Genomic DNA, 22,756 nt, shown 5'->3' with positions numbered 1-22,756 from the left:
ACTAAATACAGTATGACCCTTATAAATAAAATGCTAACTAAAAAAAGGAAAATACAAAAGAATATTTGTGATATCACTTCATTCATATGTTTAAAAAATAAAAAACCACACTATTTAGAAATACATGCAGAGAAGGTAAAACTACTTCTAAAATGCAAAGAAATTATCACCTCTGTGGAGAAGGGAAGTTATTTTTTTATTGGGAATGGTATTGAGTGGGGCAGTTTCTGGGGTGCTGGCCATGATCTACTTCCTGATTTATACCATGAATACATGGGTGGTCACTTTACACACACACTGTACACATAAATTGTACACCTGTAAGTTCCTGGAATATAGGAGATAGTTAATAAAGCCAACTATTACTTTATATTGATGATTTTATTCTACTATTGCTATTACTTTCATCAATATTACTACTAATTTCTCCTCTGCAGATTATATATGCCTGCTTAAAATATCAGTTCACAGAGAATATAAAGAAAAATGCATATTACATATGAAAATATACATATGAAAATGCCTATATGCTATAAAGCTTCTTTATTTGTACTATTTTCCTTTCAGTTCCCTCACTGTTACACTGGTTTCTTTTTTTTTAAGTTTCATTTATTTATTTTGAGAGAGACAGAAAAAGAGAGAGACAGAGAGCATAGGAGCAGAGGAGGCAAACCCCAAGTTTGCCATGGGTCTCCAACTCACGAACTGTAAGATCATGACGTGAGCTGAAACCAAGAGTCAGAGGCTTAACTGACTGAGCACTCAGACACCCTTCCAAATAGTAACACTTGTAAATGTATCTTCCTTGGGGCACCTGGGTGGCTCAGTTGATTCAGTGTCCAGCTTCAGCTCAGGTTATGATCTCACAATTCATGAGTTTGTGACCCACATCGGGCTCTCGCAGTCAGCACAGAGCCTGCTTCAGATACTCTGTCCCCTTCTCTTCCTGTGTCCTCCCGTTTGCACTCACTCAAAAAAATAAATAAACATTAAAAAACAAAATAACTATATCTTCCTTCCTATACACTCTGCATTATCTTAACTGCAAAATTTTGATAGGAACTAAAGTGTTTCCCTCTACGTGATTATTCTTTCAGCAAGGCTCCCATCATCAACAGCAGAAGTCCTAATGTAGGTTGAGTAAGAATAACAGAAGATGTGTGAACTGAGTTTAATAAAACCTAAGTATCAAAAGGAAATAATATAGGAATCAGCCTAGATTCTCACTGTTCACACACTCTGAACTGCTCTTCTCAAGCTCCCAACCCACAGACTCAGTTCTTAGGTAACTGCTGTGACCGTTTTTCACAGGAAGCAACAGAAGGCAAATATTTACAAACAAGCCTATGAAACATGTAAGTTTACTACATCAAAATGCTCACTATATTTCAATGGTAAGGTTTTTTTTTTTAAGAGAGAAAATAAATATACGATATTTTAAAAGTAGATATATCTTGTCAAGTACCACAAAAACTATTTTGATATTTCCAATTTCTGGAAACAAAAGATAACATCTACTAGTGATTTTAAAATTCCTTTCTAATGAAACAGGAAATTGTAAGACACTTCACTTAGGGCTTACTGATGCATGCTATAGAGAAAGTTACCAGAGGAGAATTAAAGCTACTTAAGTAACCAAGTTATAATTACCAACTTAATTACAACTTTCAAAAAAATGTAATATTTAACATCTAAACTTAATTTGATGAAAGGTAAGATTTTAATTCATTAAACCATCATTAAAACAAAGTGATATTAAAAAAAATTAACTTTGGGGCGTCTGGAGGGCGCAGTCGGTTAAGCGTCCGACTTCAGCCAGGTCACGATCTCGCGGTCCATGAGTTCGAGCCCCGCGTCAGGCTCTGGGCTGATGGCTCGGAGCCTGGAGCCTGTTTCTGATTCTGTGTCTCCCTCTCTCTCTGACCCTCCCCCGTTCATGCTCTGTCTCTCTCTGTCCCAAAAATAAATAAAAAACGTTGAAAAAAAAATTAAAAAAAAAAAATTTAACTTTAACTGAAAAGTATTCCAAATAAATATTGCAAAGAATTCCATTTAGCAAAGTTCTTACAATCTTAGTATTTAATAAATTAATTTTAGTAATAAGCTGCAGTTTATTAACTGTTCTGCATGACCTTGCAATCAAGACACTAAAGATGAAAAACATCAATGAATCAATGTACATATATTTATCCTAAATATCTACTACACACAAGAACTGTTAGAAAACAAAGAAACATAAGACTTGGTCCCCACCTGACTGATGCATAATCTCAAGAAACATCTATGCATCTGTGCTAGATAAGAAAAGTTATCTGAAAATACGATTAAACAATAATATAAATAGGAAGTAATAAAATCAAATGTATGACAACGTTGCCAGTATTTTGAGGAAGGGAAAAATGTTGTCTAGTTGAGATATTTGGAGGAGCTTCATGGAAAAGGTAGAATGAGTAAACTTTAGGTAAAAGGTGGGGAAAGGAAAGGACATTCTTGGCAGAGAAACTTAGTGAACAGAAATGGAAAGTATGTTTAGGCAACAATGGACAAGTCTTAACTGGTATAAAGAATGGAGACCTCTAGGAAGGGGTTAGATAGTGGAGAGTTTGCTATATGAAGGACTGAAGAGTCTTGGGATACTTGGTACATTTTAAGTGCTAAAGTCATGTTTGCAACTCTTTGAAGGTAGAGATTGCTTTAATAAATGAGGGGCGCCTGGGTGGCTTAGTCAGTTAAGCAACCAACTCTTTGATTTTGGTTCAGGTCATAATCTTGAGGTCCACGGGTTTGAGCATCACATTTGGTTCCATGCTGACAGCGCGGAGCCTGCTTGTGATTCTCTCTCTCCCTCATACACACACACTCTCTCTCTCAAAAATAAATAAAATTATAAATAAATAAATAAATAAATAAATAAATAAATAGCAGAGAAAGAACCCGTATGTATCTGCATTGTATGCTTTAAATGCATGCATCTTGTATATGTAATTTATGCACGCATTAGGTCAATTTTTAAAATTTCAACTACTATCAAGGATGTTCCCTTTACTGACAACTCCTTTACCATGCTTCCATATTTTCATAATCAAACACATTCAAAGTCAAGCTACCATAATTATGTAACCAATGCCTTTTAAAAAGATAATGCTCTGGGGAAACCTGGGTGGCTCAGTCAGTTAAGCTTCAGACTTTGGCTCAGGTCATGAACTCACAGTTCGTGAGTTTGAGTCCCATGTCAGACTCTATGCTGACAGCTCAGAGACTGGACCCTGCTTGGGATTCTGTGTCTCCCTCTCTCTCTGTTCCTTCCCTGCTCACACTCTCTCTTTCTCTAAAATAAAAAAGATTAAAAAATTAAAAAAAAAAAAAAAAAGCTAATGTTCTGGGGTGCCTGGATGGCTCACTTAAGCATCCAATTCTTGGTATCAGCTTAGATCATGAGATCAACCCCCAGGTTGGGCTCCGCAATGGGCACGAAGCCTGCTTAAGATTCTCTCTCCCTCTGTTCCTCCACTACTTGCATGCACGCAAGCATGCATGTTCTCTCTCCAAAAAAAAAAAAAAAAAAAAGTAATAATAAAAAGCTAATGTTCTCTTTACCTCTAGCTTGCCTAGTCACATCTATCTTGTACACTGCTGCCAAAATAATGTTCCAAAAGAACCGTTCTGAATTAGGTTTATCTCTGCTTTACAAACTTGGAAATGATGCCCACAGCCTTTCCTCTAAGAAATAATCAACCTAGACTTTAAAGTCTTCTACAATTTGAGTTCAATCTACCATACTGGTCTTATTTTTCACTACTTTCTTTACATAAACATCATCTTTCTTCAAACTCCACTACTATTTTTCTAAATATATTTTGTCTATTTTCAGTTTCTTTGCCTGTCCTCAGGTGTTCTCTCCAAATGATATATTCTTGCCTTCCACTTTAATTCTACCTACAATTCAAAATCTACCTCAAATGCTTACCCCTATGAATGGAGTCTTTTCTGAAGACCCCTTCAGGTATGAACTCTTCATTCTCTAAACTTTCACTGAAGTCTGTGCATGAAAACTAAAAACACCATTCTTTATGTCATTAATAGAGAATGACCTTGAGGACCTCACATGATCTATACTCGTACATATATAACTAAAACTTATATAGGACAATCTAGAAGGACATGCTTAGCACACATATTCATTCAAAACATACTTACTGACAGAATGACAATTCACATATTGTAAATATCCCAAAGACATTCACGTAAGAATACAAAAATAGGATGGTAATCTTAATAGGTTTTTTTTTAAAGGAATTTTACCTTTTCAGTTGTAAGAGGTTTTGCAGGCTTTTCTGGTTCCTTTTCTTTCTTTTTCTCTTCCTTTTTTTTTTCCTTTTCTTTCTAAAACATAGAGCAAAGTTTTGATAAGTTCACTTTTAAGGAAATGTCAGCTGTTAACACATTTTTATTTTATTCGTTTCAGTAATTATTTAAGGAAGGATTCAAAAGTGACAATATCCAGTGATACTGAAATATAAAAGTAAACACAGCAACTACATACTCTCATTGAGATTACATGTTGATAATACAACATCTTTTAAGAAATTTAAGACAGAGGTGAAAGTATTTAGAACTTCTTCGAAATTTCAGTTTGTTTTAAACAAATGAGACTTTTTTTCAATAAATTCTCACTCCATCTTAGAGATTAGGCTTCCTAATACCAACCATAATGTTGAACTTGGAGCAAGATCACAGATCTTCACACAGATGAAGACATTACAACATGTAAACGTGAGGCAAAAAGGGAAAAAATAATTAAAAAAAATTTTTTTAAATCTTTATTTATGAGAGAAAGAGAGACTGAGCGCAAGCAGAGAAGGGGCAGAGAGAGAGGGAGACACGGAATCTGAAGCAGGCTCCAGGCTCTGAGCTGTCAGCATAGAGCCTGATGTGGGGCTCAAATCCACAAACTGTGAGATCATAACCTGAGCTGAGGTCAGACGCTTAACCAACTGAGCTACTCAGGCACCTATTTAAAACTATCACAAAACAGGAGCGCTTGGGTGGCTCAGTCGGTTAAGGGTCCAACTTCAGCTCAGGTCAAGACCTTACAGTCAGTGAGTTCAAGCTCCAAGTCAGGCTCTGTGCTGACCACTCAGAGCCTGGAGCCTGCTTCAGATTCCGTGTCTCCCTCTCTCCCTGCCCTTCGCCTGCTCATGCTCTGTCTCTCTCTCTCTCTCTCAAAAATAAAATAAACATTAAAAATAAATAAATAAAATTATGACAAAATATGTTTAGTCCATTACATAATGTGATTTTTAAAAAGACAAATACAATAATAATTTTCTCATTTAAAAAAATGTTAAGGGGGGCGCCTGGGTGGCGCAGTCGGTTAAGCATCTGACTTCAGCCAGGTCACGATCTCGCGGTCCGTGAGTTCGAGCCCCGCGTCAGGCTCTGGGCTGATGGCTCGGAGCCTGGAGCCTGTTTCCGATTCTGTGTCTCCCTCTCTCTCTGCCCCTCCCCCGTTCATGCTCTGTCTCTCTCTGTCCCAAAAATAAATAAAAAACGTTGAAAAAAATAAAATTTAATAAAAAAATAAATAAATAAAATAAAAAAATGTTAAAGGTATCCCTGATAACAGAGCAAACTGACTAGTTAGTGTATTTAACCCAATCCAGTCTAGGTAAAATGTAATGCTACTATGATGTACACAATCTGCATTTCCAAGAAGGATAAAACAGGATATACAATATTAAAATTTAAGGGCCCCAAACTCGCCAAAAAAGGAAAATGAAATAAAAGAATAAACAGTGATTCAGGGTGCCTGGGTCATTCAGTTAAGAGTCTGACTCTTGATTTCGACTCATGGCATGATCTCTCGGTTCATGGGTTTGAGCCCCAAGTCTGGCTCTGTGCTGACAGTACAGAGCCTGCTTGGGATTCCCTCTCTCCCTCTCTCTCTGCCCCTCCCCAACTCTCGAGCACTCTCTCAAAATACATAAATAAACTTTAAAATAAAGATCAAACAATGAGCATTCATAAGGCATTTAAAGGGAAGAGATATCTAGAAACCTGTAACTGAATCACAACAAATGAGTATTAGTTAGTATCTTAGTTTCCTTTCAGTAAATGATTAAAGATAAACTGATGAACCTCAGGAAAGGCAGAGTAAGAAGCACATAAGCACATTTAGTCAAAATGCCTATGGGCTTTTGTTTGTACCTGTGCCTTTAAAATGGTATTTGAACAACCTACCTCAACAGCAGAATTTTTACTATTTGTAATTGAGAAAATACTGGCAATTCCTAGGCTATAACATAAGGGTTTAATCTGAAAAGAATGTCATTATAATCATTTTACAAATGAAGAACAAAAATTAGGAAAGGGATAAAGCCACACAGCTAATCGGCAGGAGGACCTAGGGAAGACCCCAACTCTCAAGTCACTATTCACTGCCATCCAGTGGAGCACTGGTACTTAGTACTATTCTTCCATAGAACAATGGTTAATATTTCCTGAACCCTTACTATGTGTGAGACAGTGTTTTTACTCATTTAATCCTTCCAACAACTCTATGAGGTGAGTAACCTTATTCCCGTTAATAAGTGAAGAATAAATGAAATATGCAAAAATCCTTTATCTATTATGAAATGTTTGGTGAAGAAGGCAATTAGTGATTGTCACTAATATGTTGGGAATGAATTATTCTATAAATTCACAAGATTGTTAATTTCTCAAGGAAGGCACAGCCAAAAGAGTGGAGAAGCAGCTTGTCTTTCTAATCACTATGACTGGTAAGCACATATGAAATCACCAAAACTGAATTAGATTATTTACCTATGTTTAATAAAGAGAGAGCACAATTCACTTCTCTTTAACCCTGGAATTTCAGCTGCTAAAATATGGCTGTTATCTAATCTGATTCCAGCAGGGGTATTATGACACAAGCTTTGAAGCAACATTAAAAACATGGGCTCTAAATACAGATCATACAGTTTGATCCACAAATGACTCCCATCTCTAGAATCGAAAGCTGCTAAAAGATCAAAGAGTACTGTGAGAACCTAATTTGTTTTAAACTATTTTCTCAGCAAGAACAAAATACCGCAGTGTTTGGTATTATAAAATAGTTCCTGAAACTTGGTTGCTATATATACAAATGATACAGTGAAACAGACTTTCTGTGTAAAAATAACTGAAATAAATGTTCAGTTCCTAGAAGGTAAAGATAAGCACACAGTGGGTTCATTATACTCAAATGACACTTGAGTGATGTAATCAAAGATACGGTCTTTAAAAACTTTTATTATGTACTCCTACCTTAAAAAGTTGCAAGCATATATACTCTACCATATGTATATATTTATTTACAAAGTATATATAGCACTATATTATGCACATTATAAAACACACATAAAAGAAATGTTGAAAGTATAACAAAAAAAGCACAAATAGGCATAAATAAACTGCCCTGGGGTTCTCTCTAATATCTAATGCTATTGACATTAGACTTTGGAAACTACTGAATTAGACCAATGCCTTTTTTTAAAATTGAGGTATAATTTACAAATAACATTAATTTCTGGTATACAACATAATGATTCAATATTTACATGCACTGTGAATTGATCATTACTAGAAGTCTAGTTTCCTCCTGTCACCATATAAAGTTACATAAATGAAATACAGTACTGTTGCTCTAGTTACCATTCTATACATTGCTACCCATAAATAACTTACTTTATAACTGAAAGTTTATATCTCTTGATCTTCTCCAATGCCCCCCCCCAACCCCAACTCTGGCAACCACCAATATACTCTTTCCATCTATAAGTTTTGTTTTTGTTCTTTCTTTTGCTTTTTAGATTTCACATATAGATGAAATTATATGGTATTCATCTTACTCTGCCTGACTTATTTTACTTAGCATAATGCCATAAAGATTCATCCATGTTGTCACAAATGGCAAGATTTCATTTTTCATATGCCTGAATTGTGTCTGTTATATATATATAAACCACATTTTTCTTTTTTTTTTATTTTGAAGAGCACATGCGGATCAGGGAAAGAGCAGAGAGAGAGAGAGAATCTTAAGCAGGCTCCACACTCAGTGTGGAGCCCAACACAGGGCTCAATACTAAAATCCAGGGATCAGGACCAGAGCCAAAATCAAGAATTGGGACACTCAACCAACTGATCCACTCAGGCACCCCTTAACAACATCTTCTTTATCCATTCATCCACAGATGGACACTTTGGTTGTTTCCGTATCTTGGTTATTGTGAGTAATACTGCAATAATCATATCTTTTCAAATTAGTGTTTTCAGTTTCTTCAGATATCCAGAAGTAGAATTGCTAGATTATACGATAGTTTTATTTTTAGTTTTTTTGAGGAACCGACACACTATTTTCTAGAATGGCTACACAAATTTACATTCTTACTAACAGGGCATAATAGATCCTTTTTCTCTATGCCCTAACATTTGTAATTTTTTTGCCTTTTTGATAATAGCCATTCTAACAATGCTATCTCACTGTGGTTTTGATTTGCAGTTCCCTGATGATTAGTAATGCTGGACATCTTTTCATGTGCTAGTGGGTCATGCGTATGTTTTCTTTGGAAAAATGTACATTTTTATGGGATTTTTTTTTGTTATTGAATTGTGTGAGTTCCTTATATACTTTGAATATTAACCCCTTATTACATATATGGTTTCCAAATATCTTCTCACATTCAATAGGCTGTCTTTTCCTTTCACTGACAGTTTCCTTTCTTGTTCAACACCTTCTTAGTTAGATGTAGTACCCTTTATTTTTGATTTGTTGCCCTACCTTTTGAAGTAAGATGCAAAAAAAAAAAACCAAAAACCATCACTAACACTGATCTCGGGGAACTTAACTGCCTATGTTTTCTTCTAGAACCTAGTAGTTCTATGATTTCAAATCTTGCATTCAAGTCTTTAATCCATACTGAATTAATTTTTGTATACAGAATAAGATACCAGTACAGTTTTTCCAAACCATTTATTCAAGGCATTATGCTTTCTCCATTGATAATCTTGCCTTCTTGGGGATAAATTAACTGACCATATATATGCGGGTTTATTTCTGTGCTGTCTATTCCACTGCAGCAATCTAGGTATCTGTTTTTATGCCAATATCATACTGTTTTGATGGTCATACCTTTGTAATATAGTTTGAAATGTGAGGCCTTCAGCTTTGTTCCTGTTTCTCAAGATTCCTTTGTCTACTCAGGATTTTTTGTGGTTCCATACAAATTTCAGAAATATTCTGAGAAGATGGCGGCGTAGGAGGACTCTGGGCTCACCGTGTCCTGCTGATCACTTAGATTCCACCCACACCTGCCTAAATAACCTAGAAAACCACCAGAAGACTAGCAGAACGGATTCTCTGGAGCCAAGTGTAGACAAGAGGCCCACGGAGGATGGTAGGAAGGGCAGAGAGGCAGTGTGCACTCCACGGACTGGCCGGAGGGAGCCGGGGCGGAGGGGCAGCCTGCCGGCAAAACAGAGCCCCCAAGTCTGCCTTGCAAAAGCAGAGGGGCCGGACGGAGTGTGTTCTGACAACAAGCGGGACTTAACATCTGGAAGTTTATAAGTTAACAGCTCTGCTCGGAGAGCGGGAGGGCTACAGGACAACGGGAGGGAGAGTTGGTGAACCCCGGACGACAGAGCTCAGCTTGGCGGGGAACAAAGTCGTTCGCCAGTGCCATCTCCCTCGCCCATCCCTCAGCCAAAATCCCAAAGGGAACCAGTTCCTGCCAGGGAACTTGCTTGCTCCGCGAAAACACCCAAAGCTGTGCTTCTGCAGATCCATCCCTCTGGCAGGTCTGACTCCCTCCCAGTGCCGCAAGGCCCCTCCCAAAGCGGATCTCCAAGGAAAAGCGAGTTGAGCCTGGCCCTTTTGCCCCTGTGCACCTTGCTGATCCACCCCAGCTAATATGCCAGATCCCCAGCACCACAAGCCTGGCAGTGTGCAAGTAGCCCAGACAGGGGCCACACCACCCCACAGTCCCCACAGTGAATCCCGCACTATGGGAGAGGTGAGAGGGGAAGAGAAGGTACACACCAGTCTGACTGTGCCCCCAGCAGTGGGCTGGGGGCAGACATCAGGTCTGACTGTGGCCCCGCCCACCAACGCGATTTATTCAAGACAGCACAGAGGAAGTGCCCTGCAGTTCCACACCACTCCAGGGACTATCCAAAATGATGAAAGGGAAGAATTCCCCTCAAAAGAAACTCCAGGAAGTAGCGACAGCTAACGAACTGACCAGAAACGATTTAAACACTATAACAGAAAGTGAATTTAAAATAATAGTCATAAAATTAATTGCTGGGCTTTAAAACAGTATAAAGGACAACAGACAATCTATTGCTACAGAGATCAAGGGACAAAGAAACAGCCAGGAGGAGCTAAAAAATGCTATAAATAAGCTGCAAAATAAAATGGAGGTGACCACAGCTCGGATTGAAGAGGCAGAGAATAGGTGAACTAGAAGATAAAATTATGGAAAAAGAGGAAGCTGAGAAAAAAAAGAGAGATAAAAAAAATCCAGGAATATGAGGGGAAAATTAGAGAACTCAGTGATGCACTAGAGAAATAATCTACGCATAATTGGTATTCCAGAGGAGGAAGAGAGAGGGAAAGGTGCTGAAGGTGTACTGGAAGAAATCATAGCTGAGAACTTCCCTGATTTGGGGAAGGAAAAGGCATTGAAATCCAAGAGGCACAGAGAACTCCCTTCAGACGTAACTTGAATCGATCTTCTGCACGACATATCATACTGAAACTGGTAAAATACAAGGATAAAGAGAAAATTCTGAAAGCAGCTAGGGATGAACGTGCTCTAACATATAAAGGGAGACCTATAAGACTCGTGACTGATCTCTCTACTGAAACTTGGCAGGCCAGAAAGGAATGGCAGGAAATCTTCAATGTGATGAACAGAAAAAAAAATATGCAGTCGAGAATCCTTTATCCAGGAAAACTGTCATTCAGAATAGAAGAAGATAAAGGTCTTCCCAAACAAACAAAAACTGAAGGAATTCATCACCACTAAACCAACCCTAAAAGAGATCCTAAGGGGGATCCTGTGAGACAAAGTACCAGAGACATCACTACAAGCATGAAACCTACAGACATCACAATGACTCTAAACCCATATCTTTCTATAACAACACTGAATGTAAATGGACTAAATGCGCCAACCTAAAGACACAGGGTATCAGAATGTATAAAAAAAACCAAGACCCATCTATTTGCTGTCTACAAGACATTCATTTTAGACCTGAGGACACCTTCAGATTGAGAGTGAGGGGATGGAGAACTATTTATCATGCTACTGGAAGCCAAATGAAAGCTGGAGTAGCCATACTTATATCAGACAAACTAGACTTTAAATTAAAGGTGTAACAAGAGATGAAGAAGGGCATTATAACATAATTACAGGATCTATCCATCAGGAAGAGCTAACAATTATAAATGTCTATGCACCAAATACAGGAGCCCCCAAATATATAAAACAATTACTCACAAACATAAGCAACCTTATCGATAAGAATGTGGTAATTGCAGGGGACTTTAATACTCCACTTACAACAATCATCTAGACACACGGTCAATAAAGAAACAAGGGCCCTGAATGACATATTGGATCAGATGGACTTGACAGATATATTTAGAACTCTGCATCCCAAAGCAACAGAATATACTTTCTTCTCGAGTGCACATGGAACATTCTCCAAGATATATCACATACTGGGTCACAAAACAGCACTTCATAAGTATACAAGAATTGAGATCATACCATGCATACTTTCAGACCACAATGTTATGAAGCTTGAAATCAACCACAGGAAAAAGTCTGGAAAACTTCCAAAAGCATTGGAGGTTAAAGAACACCCTACTAAAGAATGAATGGGTCAAGCAGGCAATTAGAGAAGAAATTAAAAAATACATGGAAACAAACGAAAATGAAAATACAACAATTCAAACACTTTGGGATGCAGCAAAGGCAGTCCTGAGAGGAAAATACACTGCATCCAGGCCTATCTCAAGAAACATGTAAAATCCCAAATACAAAATCTAACAGCACACCTAAAGGAAATAGAAGCAGAACAGCAAAGACACCCCAAACCCAACAGAAGAGAAATAATAAAAATCAGAGCAGAAATAAACAATATAGAATCTAAAAAAACTATAGAGCAGATCAATGAAACCAAGAGTTATTTTTTTGTAAAAATAAACAAAATTGATAAACCTCTAGCCAGGCTTCTCAAAAAGAAAAGGGAGATGACCCAAACAGATAAAATCATGAATGAAAATGGAATTATTACAACCAATCCCTCAGAAATACAAGCAATTACCAGGGAATACTATGAAAAATTATATGCCAACAAACTGGACAACCTGGAAGACATGGACAAATTCCTAAACACCCACACACTTCCAAAACTCAATCAGGAGGAAATAGAAAGCTTGAACAGACCCATAACCAGTAAAGAAATTGAATCAGTTATCAAAAATCTCCCAACAAATAAGAGTCCAGGACCAGATGGCTTCCCAGGGGAGTTCTACCAGACATTTAAAGCAGAAATAATACCCATCCTTCTCAAGCTGCTCCAAAAAATAGAAAGAGAAGGAAAACTTCCAGACTCATTCTATGAAGCCAGTATTACTTTGATTCCTAAACCAGACAGAGACCCAGTAAAAAAAGAGAACCAGAGGCCAATATCCCTGATGAATATGGATGCAAAAATTCTCAATAACATACTAGCAAGTCGAATTCAACAGCACAGAAAAAGAATTATTCACCATGATCAACTGGGATTCATTCCTGGGATGCAGGGCTGGTTCAACATTCACAAATCAATCAATGCGATACATCACATTAATAGAAGAAAAGAAAAGAACCATATGATCCTGTCAATCGATGCAGAAAAAGCATTTGACAAAATTCAGCATACTTTCTTAATAAAAACCCTCGAGAAAGTCGGGATAGAAGGAACATACTTAAGCATCATAAAGGCCATTTACGAAAGCCCACAGCTAATATCATCCTCAATGGGGAAAAACTGAGGGCTTTTTCCCTGAGATCAGGAACACGACAGGGATGTCCACTCTCACAGCTGTTGTTTAACATAGTGTTGCAAGTTCTAGCATCAGCAATCAGACAACAAAAGGAAATCAAAGGCATCAAAATTGGCAAAGATGATGTCAAGCTTTCACTTTTTGCAGATGACATATTATACATGGAAAATCCAATAGACTCCACCAAAAGTCTGCTAGAACTGATACATGAATTCAGCAAAGTTGCAGGATACAAAATCAATGTATAGAAATTGGTTGCATTCTTATAATAATGAAGCAACAGAATAATGAATAATGAATAACAGAATAATAATGAAGCAACAGAAAGACAAATAAAGAAACTGATCCCATTCACAATTGCACCAAGAAGCATAAAATACCTAGGAATAAACCTAACCAAAGATGTAAAAGATCTGTATGATGAAAACTATAGAAAACTTATGAAGGAAATTGAAGAAGATATAAAGAAATGGAAAAACATTCTGTGCTCATGGGTTGGAAGAATAAATATTGTTAAAATGTCAATACTACCCAAAGTTAGCTACACATTCAATGCAATCCTAATCAAAATTGCACCAGCATTCTTCTCAAAGCTAGATCAAGCAATCTTAAATTCTTATGGAACCACAAAAGGCCCCGAATAGCCAAAGTAATTTTGAAGAAGACCAAAGCAGGAGGCATCACAATCCCAGACTTTAGCCTCTACTACAAAGTTCTAATCATCAAGACAGCATGGTATTGGCACAAAAACAGACACATAGACCAATGGAATAGAATAGAAACCCCAGAACTAGACCCACACAAGTATGGTCAACTCATCTTTGACAAAGCAGGAAAGAATATCCAATGGAAAAAAGACAGCCTCTTTAACAAATGGTGCTGGGAGAACTGGACAGCAACATGCAGAAGAATGAAACTAGACCACTTTCTTACACCATTCACAAAAACAAACTCAAAATGGATAAAGGACCTGAATGTGAGACAGGACCATCAAACCCTAGAGGAGAAAGCAGGAAAAGACCTCTCTGACCTCAGCCGCAGCAATTTCTTACTTGACACATCCCCAAAGGAAAGGGAATTAAAAGCAAAAATGAATTACTGGGACCTTATGAAGATAAAAAGCTTCTGCACAGCAAAGGAAACAACCAACAAAACTAAAAGGCAACCAACGGAATGGGAAAAGATATTTGCAAATGACACATCGGACAAAGGGCTAGTATCCAAAATCTATAAAGAGCTCACCAAAGTCCACACCCAAAAAACAAGTAATCCAGTGAAGAAATGGGCAGAAAACATGAATAGACACTTCTCTAAAGAAGACATCCAGATGGCCAACAGGCACATGAAAAGATGCTCAATGTCGCTCCTCATCAGGGAAATACAAATCAAAACCACACTCAGATACCACCTCACGCCAGTCAGAGTAGCCAAAATGAACAAATCAGGAGACTACAGATGCTGGAGAGGATGTGGAGAAACGGGAACCCTCTTGCACTGTTGGTGGGAATGCAAACTGGTGCAGCCGCTCTGGAAAACAGTGTGGAGGTTCCTCAAAAAATTAAAAGTAGACCTACCCTATGACCCAGCAGTAGCACTACTAGGAATTTACCCAAGGAATACAGGAGTACTGATGCATAGGGGCACTTTTACCCCAATGTTTATAGCAGCACTCTCAACAAAAGCCAAATTATGGAAAGAGCCTAAATGTCCATCAACTGATGAATGGATAAAGAAATTGTGGTTTATATACACAATGGAGTACTACGTGGCAATGAGAAAGAATGAAATATGGCCCTTTGTAGCAATGTGGATGGAACTGGAGAGTGTGATGCTAACTAAGTGAAATAAGCCATACAGAGAAAGACAGATACCATATGTTTTCACTCTTATGTGGATCCTGAGAAACTTAACAGAAACCCATGGGGGAGGAGAAGGAAAAGAAAAAAAAAAAAAAGGTTAGAGTGGGACAAAGCCAAAGCATAAGAGACTCTTAAAAACTGAGAACAAACTGAGGGTTGATGGGGGGTGGGAGGGAGGTAAGGGTGGGTGATAGGTATTGAAGAGGGCATCTTTTGGGATGAGCACTGGGTGTTGTATGGAAACCAATTTGACAATAAACTTCATATATTAAGAAAAAAAACCAAATTTCAGAATTGTTCATTCTATTTCTATGAAAAATGTGACTGCGATTTTGATAAGGATTGCACTGAAACCTATAAATTGCTTTGGGTAATACAGACATTTAAACAATACTAATTCTTTCAATCTATGAACATATAATCCTTTCCATTTACTTGTGTCTTCTTCTGTTTCTTTCATCAGTATCTTGTACTTTCCAATGTAAAGGTCTTCCACTGTCTCCGTTAAATATATTCCCAGGTATTTTATCATTTTTGATGCAATTGTAAATGAGATTGGTTTCTTAATTTTTCTTTGTTAGTGCACAAAAACAACAGATTTTTGTATACTGATTTTGCATCCTGCAAGTTTACTGAAGTTGTTTCTTAGTTCTGACAGCTTTTTGGTGGAATCTTTAGGGTTTTCTATATATAAAATTTTATCCACAAATAATGACAACTTTACTTCTTTCTAATTTGGATGCCTTTTATTTCTTTTTCTTGCCTAACTACCTAACTAATACTATGCTGAGTAGAAGTGGTGAGAGTGGGCACTCTTGTCTTCTTCCTGATATTAGAGAAAAAACTCTTAGCTTCTCATTGTTGAGTATGATGTTACCTTTGGGTCTGTCATACATGGCCTTTATTATGTTGAGGTACATTCCCTCCATACTTGCTTTGTTGAGAGTTTTTATCATAAATGGATTTTGAAATTTGTTAAATCCTTTTTCTGCATCTGTTGAGATGATCATGACTTTTATCCTTAATTTTTACACATGGTAGATCATATTGACTGATTTGAGGATGTTGAACCATCCTTATATCCCTTCAATAAATGCCATTTGATCATGGTGTATGATCTTTTTAATGCTTTGTTGAATTAGGTTTGCTAACATTTTGTTGAAGTTTTTTTTTCATATGTGTTCATCAGGGTATTGGCCTGTAATTTTCTTTTCTTTTCTTTTTTTTTTTTTTTTTTTTGTGGTACGCTTCTCTGGTTTTGGTATTAGGGTAATACTGGCCTCATGAAATTAACTGGGAAACATTCTCCACTCTTCAATTTTTTTGGAAGAGTTTGAGGTACATTTACCAGTGAAGCCATCTAGTCCTGGAATTTTGTTGGTTGGGAGGTTTTTGATTATGGATTCAAACTCCTTGTTACAAATGGTCTATTTGGATTTTCTATTTCTTCATGATTCATTTCTAATAGATTCTATATTTCTAGGAATTTTATCCATTTCTTTCAGGATGTCCAATCTGTTGGAACAGAATTGTTCATAGCAGTCTCTTATAATCTTTTGTATTATCTTTGGTATCAGTTGTTACTTCCCTTCTTTCATTTCTGATTTTATTTATTTCTCTCTTTTTCTTCCTTGATGAGTCTGGCTAAAGGATTATCAATTTCATTTATTTTTTGAAATAACCAGTTCTTAGTTTCATTGATCTTTTCTATTTCCTTTTAGTCTATATTTTCTTTTTTCAATCCAATCTTTATTATTTCATTCCTTCTACCAACTCTGAGCTTCATTTGTTCCCCTTTATCTAGTTCCTTTGGGTATAAAGTTAGATTGTTTATTTGGGATTTTTCTTACTTCTTAAGGTAGGCTTGTATCACTATGAACTTCCCTCTTAGAACTGCTTTTCCAGGGATGAGCACTGGGTGTTGTATGGAAACCAATTTGACAATAAATGTCATAAAAAAAAAAAAAAAAAACAAAACAAAACAGCTTTCCTGAATCCCACAGATTTTGCTATGCTTCATTTTCATTTCTCTCAAGGTATTTTTTAATTTATCTTTTGATTTCCTTACAGATTCACTGGCTGTTCAGTAGTGTGTTGTCTAATCTCCATATATTTGTGCTTTTCTCAATTTTCATTTTGTGATTTATTTCTAGTTTCATACCATTGTGGTATAAAAAATGCTTGGTATTACTTCAGTCTTCTTAAACTGAGACTTTTTCATGGTCTGAAATATGATCTATACTGAAATATGTTCCACATGCTCTTGAGAAGAATGTGTATTCTGCTACTTTTGGATGGAATGTTCTGTGTTTATCTAATAAATATATCTGGTCTAATGTGCTGTTTAAGGACAATGCTTCCTTATGGACTTTTTTCTGGATGATCCATGTAATGATATAAGTAAGGTATTAAAGTCCACTACTATTATTGTATTGTTGTCAGTCTCTACTTTTAGGTCTGTTAATATTTGTTTTATATACTTAGGTGCTCCTATGTTGCATGCATAAATATTTACAAATATTGTAACTTCCTGCTACACTGTTCCATTTACCATTATTTAATGCCCTTGTCTTTTCTCACTCTGTTTTAAAGTCTGTTTTGTCTGAGTATAGCCCTCTCTGCTTTCTTTTGGTTTCCATTTGTATAAAACATCTTTTTCCATCCTTTCACTATGTATCCTTATATCTAAAATGAATCTCTTGTAGGTTGCATATAGATAGATCTTGATTTTTCATCCATTCAGCCACATTGAATGGGACTTTTGATTGCAACATTTAGTCCACTTACATTTACATTTAATATTAATAGGCATATTCTTATTCCCATTTTGTTAACTGCTTCCTGGTTGTTTTTGCAATTCTCTGTTCCTTTCTTCTTCTCTTGCTCTCTCTACTTGTGGTTTGAAGGCATTTTTTAGTGTTATACTTGGATTCTTTTCTGTTTTGTCAGTATTATAGGTGTTTGATTTCTGGTTACCAATGAGTTCATATATAACAATCTTACATATATAGCAGTCTATATTACATAGATGGTCACTTACATGTGAACACATTCTAAAAGCACTAAATTTTTCTCCCACCTACACATTTTACAAATATGATGTCATGTTTTACATCTTTTTATTTTGTGTATCCCTTGGCTAATTTTTATAAATATAACTGATTATAATCCTTTTCTGTTTTAATTTCTATACTGGCTTTATAAGTGATTAACTCACTACTTTTTAGTGTGTTTGTTTTACCTGTGAAATGTTTTCCTAATTTTCTTCTAGTTATGGCCTTTTCCTTCCACTTTAGGAGTTCCCTTTAACATTTCTCATAAGGCTGATTTAGTGGTGATAAACTCCTTTAACCTTTGTTTATCTGGGAAACTCTTTAGGGTTTCCTTCAATTCTGAGTAATAACTTAGCTGGGTAGAGTATTGTTAGCTGTAAGTTGTTTTCTTTCATGCTTGAATATATCATGCCACTCCCTTCTGGTCTGCAAACTTTCTGCTGAGAAATTAGTTGACAGTCTTATGGGTATTCTGTTGTATATAACTAACTGCTTTTCTCTTGCTGGTTTGAAGTTCCTACCTTTAACATTTGCCATTTTAATTACTATGTGTTTTGGTGTGAACCTCTTCAGGTTCATCTTCCTTGGGGCTCTCTGTGTTCCATGGACCTGGATGTCTGTTTGCTTCCCCAGATTTCGTAAGTTTTCAGCTATTATTTCTTCAAATAAGTTTTCTGCCTCTTCTCTCTCTTCTCCTTTGAATTTAGTATGTTTGATGTTGTCCTAGAGGCTCCTTCACTTATCCTGGGTGTTTTGTTTGTTTGTTTGTTTGTTTTTAATGTTTATTTAGTTTTGAGAGAGAACGCATACGAGTGCAGGGGAGGAGCAGAGAGAGAGGGAGACAGTGGATCTGAAGCAGGCTCTGTGCTGACAGCAGAGAGCCCAATGTGGGGCTTGAACTCATAAACTGAGATCATGACCTGAGGCAAAGCCAGATGCTTAACTCATTGAGCCACCCAGACACCCCCATGTATCCTCATATTTTAAATTCTTTTTTCTTCTTGCCATTCAGCTTGAATGATTTCCACTACCCTGTCCTGCAGCTTACTGATCTGTTCTGCATCCTCTAATCTGCTGCTGATTCCCCAGTACGGTATTCTTCAGTTCTAAATCTTTTTTGTAGTTCTATCTTTTTAATGAAATTTCTCAGTGAGTTCATGCATTTTTCTTTCCAGTTTAGTGATCATCTTTATGACTATTACTTTGAACTCCATTAGGCAGATTGCTTAACTCCTTTTTGTTTAGCTCTTTTTGAGGTTTTGTCTTATTCTTTCATTCAGAACATATTCCTCTGTTCAATTTGTCTGATTCTCTGTGTCTGTTTTTATATATTAGGAAGGTCAGCTACATTTCTGTCTTGAAGGTAGTGGCCTTATGTAGAAAGTATGTTTTGGGGCCCAGAAACACAAGCTTCCCAGTCACTAGAACCAGGTGGTTCAGGGGTATCCTCTGTGTGGCTGCATGTACCCCCCTGTTGTGCCTGGGTCATGAATGCTAGGAGCACACTGATGGGTGGGACTGGCTGTAATGCCTGGCTGTTACTGCTATGGGCACAGTGGAGGGGTAGAGTCAGTCTCCAGCCTGGTTGGCTAAGAGGCCTGGCTGTGGTTGCTGCAGGCATGCTGGTAGGTGCAGTTAATCCCCAGGGTGGCTGCTGTAAAGCCTAGCCATAACTGTTGCAGCCATGCTGGTGGGCAGGGCTGTCCCCTATTCTATGGGGCATGAGTCACTATGGAGTAGTGTCAATCCCAGCCAAGGCTTCCCCCTGGGTGGGAGTGGGAGGGTTGAAGGTGCTTCTAGTGGGGCACTGGTCCTGACTGAGGCTGCCTGCCAAGATGTGGTAGGATGGTAACCACTGGAAGGATGCCTGCAGGGATATATATGTCAGGCTACAGGGGAACCTGAAGGTGAAATGAGTGTTTGCTAGCAAGGTTGATGGCGAATGTCAGAGTAAGTATCTGACAGCTAAAGGAAAGCAAGAAAATGGTGCCCTCCAGTGCTTCTCTGGCTGGAGAAATTTCCTACAGATCCCTGCCCCTCTGGCACAGGCACTAAAATTAGTCAATCTCCTTCATGTATGTTCCAGGCACTTTTCAAACTGCTATCTCTATGCTGGGTCTCCAAGTAAGTGAAACTGTTCACAGGCCCTTAAAAACAGAGTCTCCATTCTCCATAGCCCTCTAGCCCTCACACAGTTAAGCCCCACTGATTTGAAAAGCTAGATATTATAGGGATTCAACTTCCTGGTGCTGATCCCTGGGGCAAAGGATGCCCAATATGGGGCTTAACCCCTCCCTCCCCCCTCACATATCAGTGAGAACCCTGGTACCTTGATATCCCCCCCAACTTCTGCATTACTGCACTGGGGGCGGGGGGGAGTTTGTTTTCCAATCTAACTATGTCCCTGTCTTTCTTACTCTTTTGACAAGTCTTTTACAGATATCTTTAGTTGTATAATAGCCATTATGCTAGTATTCAGGTCATTCTCAGAGAGTTGCTTTATATGTAGATCCAGCCTTCGTGTTTCCATGGGAGATGAGCTCAGGATCTTCCTACTCCACCATCTTCCCATGAGTCTATCTTTAGGTTTTAACAGTTTAATTTAATAGTTTAATTTAACATTTTAATTCCTATGTGTTGCCAGAGATCTCTTGGGCTTAGACTTTTACTTGGAACTCCCTGGGCTTCCTGAATCTGTATGGGTAGTTTTCCTCCCAAGTTTAGGAAGGTTTTCAGCCATTATTTCTCCAAATAAGTTTTCTGTCCCTTTAGCTCTCCTCTTCCTGTGACCTTCAAAATGTGACTGTTATTCGGTGGTGAGGGTAACTGATGTTGTCCCATAAGGCCTTTAAGTTATTTTCATTTAAAAAAACATTTCTTTTTGCTGCTTTTGGCCAAGTCCACTGTCTTGTCTGCCAGGTCACTGATCCTTGATCCATTCTTCTGCTTTACCCTATTCTGTTGTTGATTCCATCTAGTATATTTTTTAGTTAAGTTATTGTACTCTTCAGCTTTGTGACTTCCTTTTTTCCTACTTACTTCAAGTTTTAATTAAAATTCTAGTTAGTTAACATACAGTGTAATTGGCTTAGTGAGTAGAATTTATTATTTCATCATTTATATATAACATGCAGTGCTCATCACAACAACTATATTCCTTAATACCCATCACCCATCTAGCCCATCCCCTGACTTCCCCTCTATCAACCCTAAGTATGTTCTCTATAAACCATTAAGAGTCTCTTATGGTTTGCCTCGCTCTCTTTTTTTCCCCTCTTTCCCCTATGTTCATCTGTCTTGTTTCTTACATTCTACATATGACTGAAATCATATGGTATTTGTCTTTCTCTGACAGACTTGTTTCACTTAGCATAATATATTCTAGCTCCATTTACATCATTGCAAATGGCAAGATTTTATTCATTTTGATGGCTGAGTAATATTCCTGTGTGTGTGTGTGTGTGTGTGTGTGTGTGTGTGTGTATACACACCATACCTTCTTTATCCATTCAACAGTTGATGGACATTTGGGCTCTGTCCATAATTAGGTTATTGTTGGTACGTTGCTATAAACATCAGGGTGCACACGCTCCTTCAAATCTGTATTTTTGTATCCTTTGGGTAAATACCTCCTACTGCAATTGCTGGGTTGTATGACAGTTCTATTTTTAACTTTCTGAGGAACCTTCATAATGTTTTCCAAAGGGGCTGCACCAGTTTGCATTCCCACCAACAGTGCAAGATGGGTCCCCTTTCTCTGAATCCTTGACAACATCTGTTGCTTCCTGTGTTGTTAACAACACCTTCCTGGATGTCTTTGGAAAAAAGTTGACTCGTGTCTTCTGCCCATTTCTTAACTGGATTGTCTGTTTCTTTGGTGTTGAGTTTGGTAAGTTCTTCATACATTTTGAATACTAACCCTTTATCAGATACGTCATTTGCAAATATCTTCTCCCATTCTGTAGGCTACCTTTTAATTGACTGTTTCCTTCGTTGTGTGAAGCTTTTTATCTTGATAAAACGCCAAGAGTTCATGTTTGCTTTTGTTTCCCTTGCCTTCAGCAACATGTCTATTAAGAAACTGCTGCAGCTGAGGTCAAAGAGGTTGCTGCCTCTGTTCTCTTCTAGGAGTTTGATGGTTTCCTGTCTCACATTTAGGTCTTTCATCCATTTTGAGTTTATTTTTGTGAATGGTGTAAGAAAGTGGTCCAGTTTCATTTTTCTGCATGTCACTGTCCAGTTTTCCCAACACCCTTTGTTGAACAAACTGTCTTTTTTCCATTGGATATTCTTTCCTGCTTTGTTGAAAATGAGTTGGCCAGATAGTTGTGGGTCCATTTCTGGGTTTTCTATTCTACTCCACTGATCTATGTGTCTATTTTTTGTGCCAGTCCATACTGTCTTGATGACTATAGCTTTGTAATATAGCTTGAAGTCGGAATTGTAATGCCTCCAGCTCTGCTTTTCTTTTTCAAGATTGATTTTGTCTATTTGGGGTCTCCTGTAGTCCCATACAAATTTTAGGATTGTGTGTTCCATCTCTGTGAAAAATTCTGGTGGTATTTTGATGGGGATTGCATTAAATGTGCAGATTGCTTTGGGTAGTACAGACATTTTAACAATGTTTGTTCTTCTAATCCATGAGCATGGAATGTTTTTCCATTTCTTCGTGTCTTCTTCAATTTCATTCATAAGCGTTCTACAGTTTTCAGAGTACAGATCTTTTTACCTCTTTGATTAGGTTTATT

General features: G+C 37.5%; 1 protein-coding gene across 5 annotated transcripts in view; it reads right to left on the bottom strand.

The window, feature by feature from the left end:
- The window catches only part of SMAP1 (small ArfGAP 1), a 199,977-nt gene that overhangs the window by 79,396 nt on the left and 97,825 nt on the right, over positions 1 to 22,756 (bottom strand). For all 5 annotated transcript variants that reach the window (XM_049653888.1, XM_049653889.1, XM_049653893.1 and 2 more), the window contains one exon: positions 4,303 to 4,383. In XM_049653888.1, the coding sequence (XP_049509845.1) occupies positions 4,303 to 4,383 (81 nt within the window). The remainder of the gene's footprint in view (positions 1 to 4,302; positions 4,384 to 22,756) is intronic.

The sequence above is a fragment of the Panthera uncia genome (assembly GCF_023721935.1).
Source record: "Panthera uncia isolate 11264 chromosome B2 unlocalized genomic scaffold, Puncia_PCG_1.0 HiC_scaffold_24, whole genome shotgun sequence".
NCBI lineage: Eukaryota > Metazoa > Chordata > Mammalia > Carnivora > Felidae > Panthera > Panthera uncia.
The sequence above is the reverse complement of the archived record's forward strand: the minus strand, read 5'-3'. Positions and strand labels throughout refer to the sequence as shown.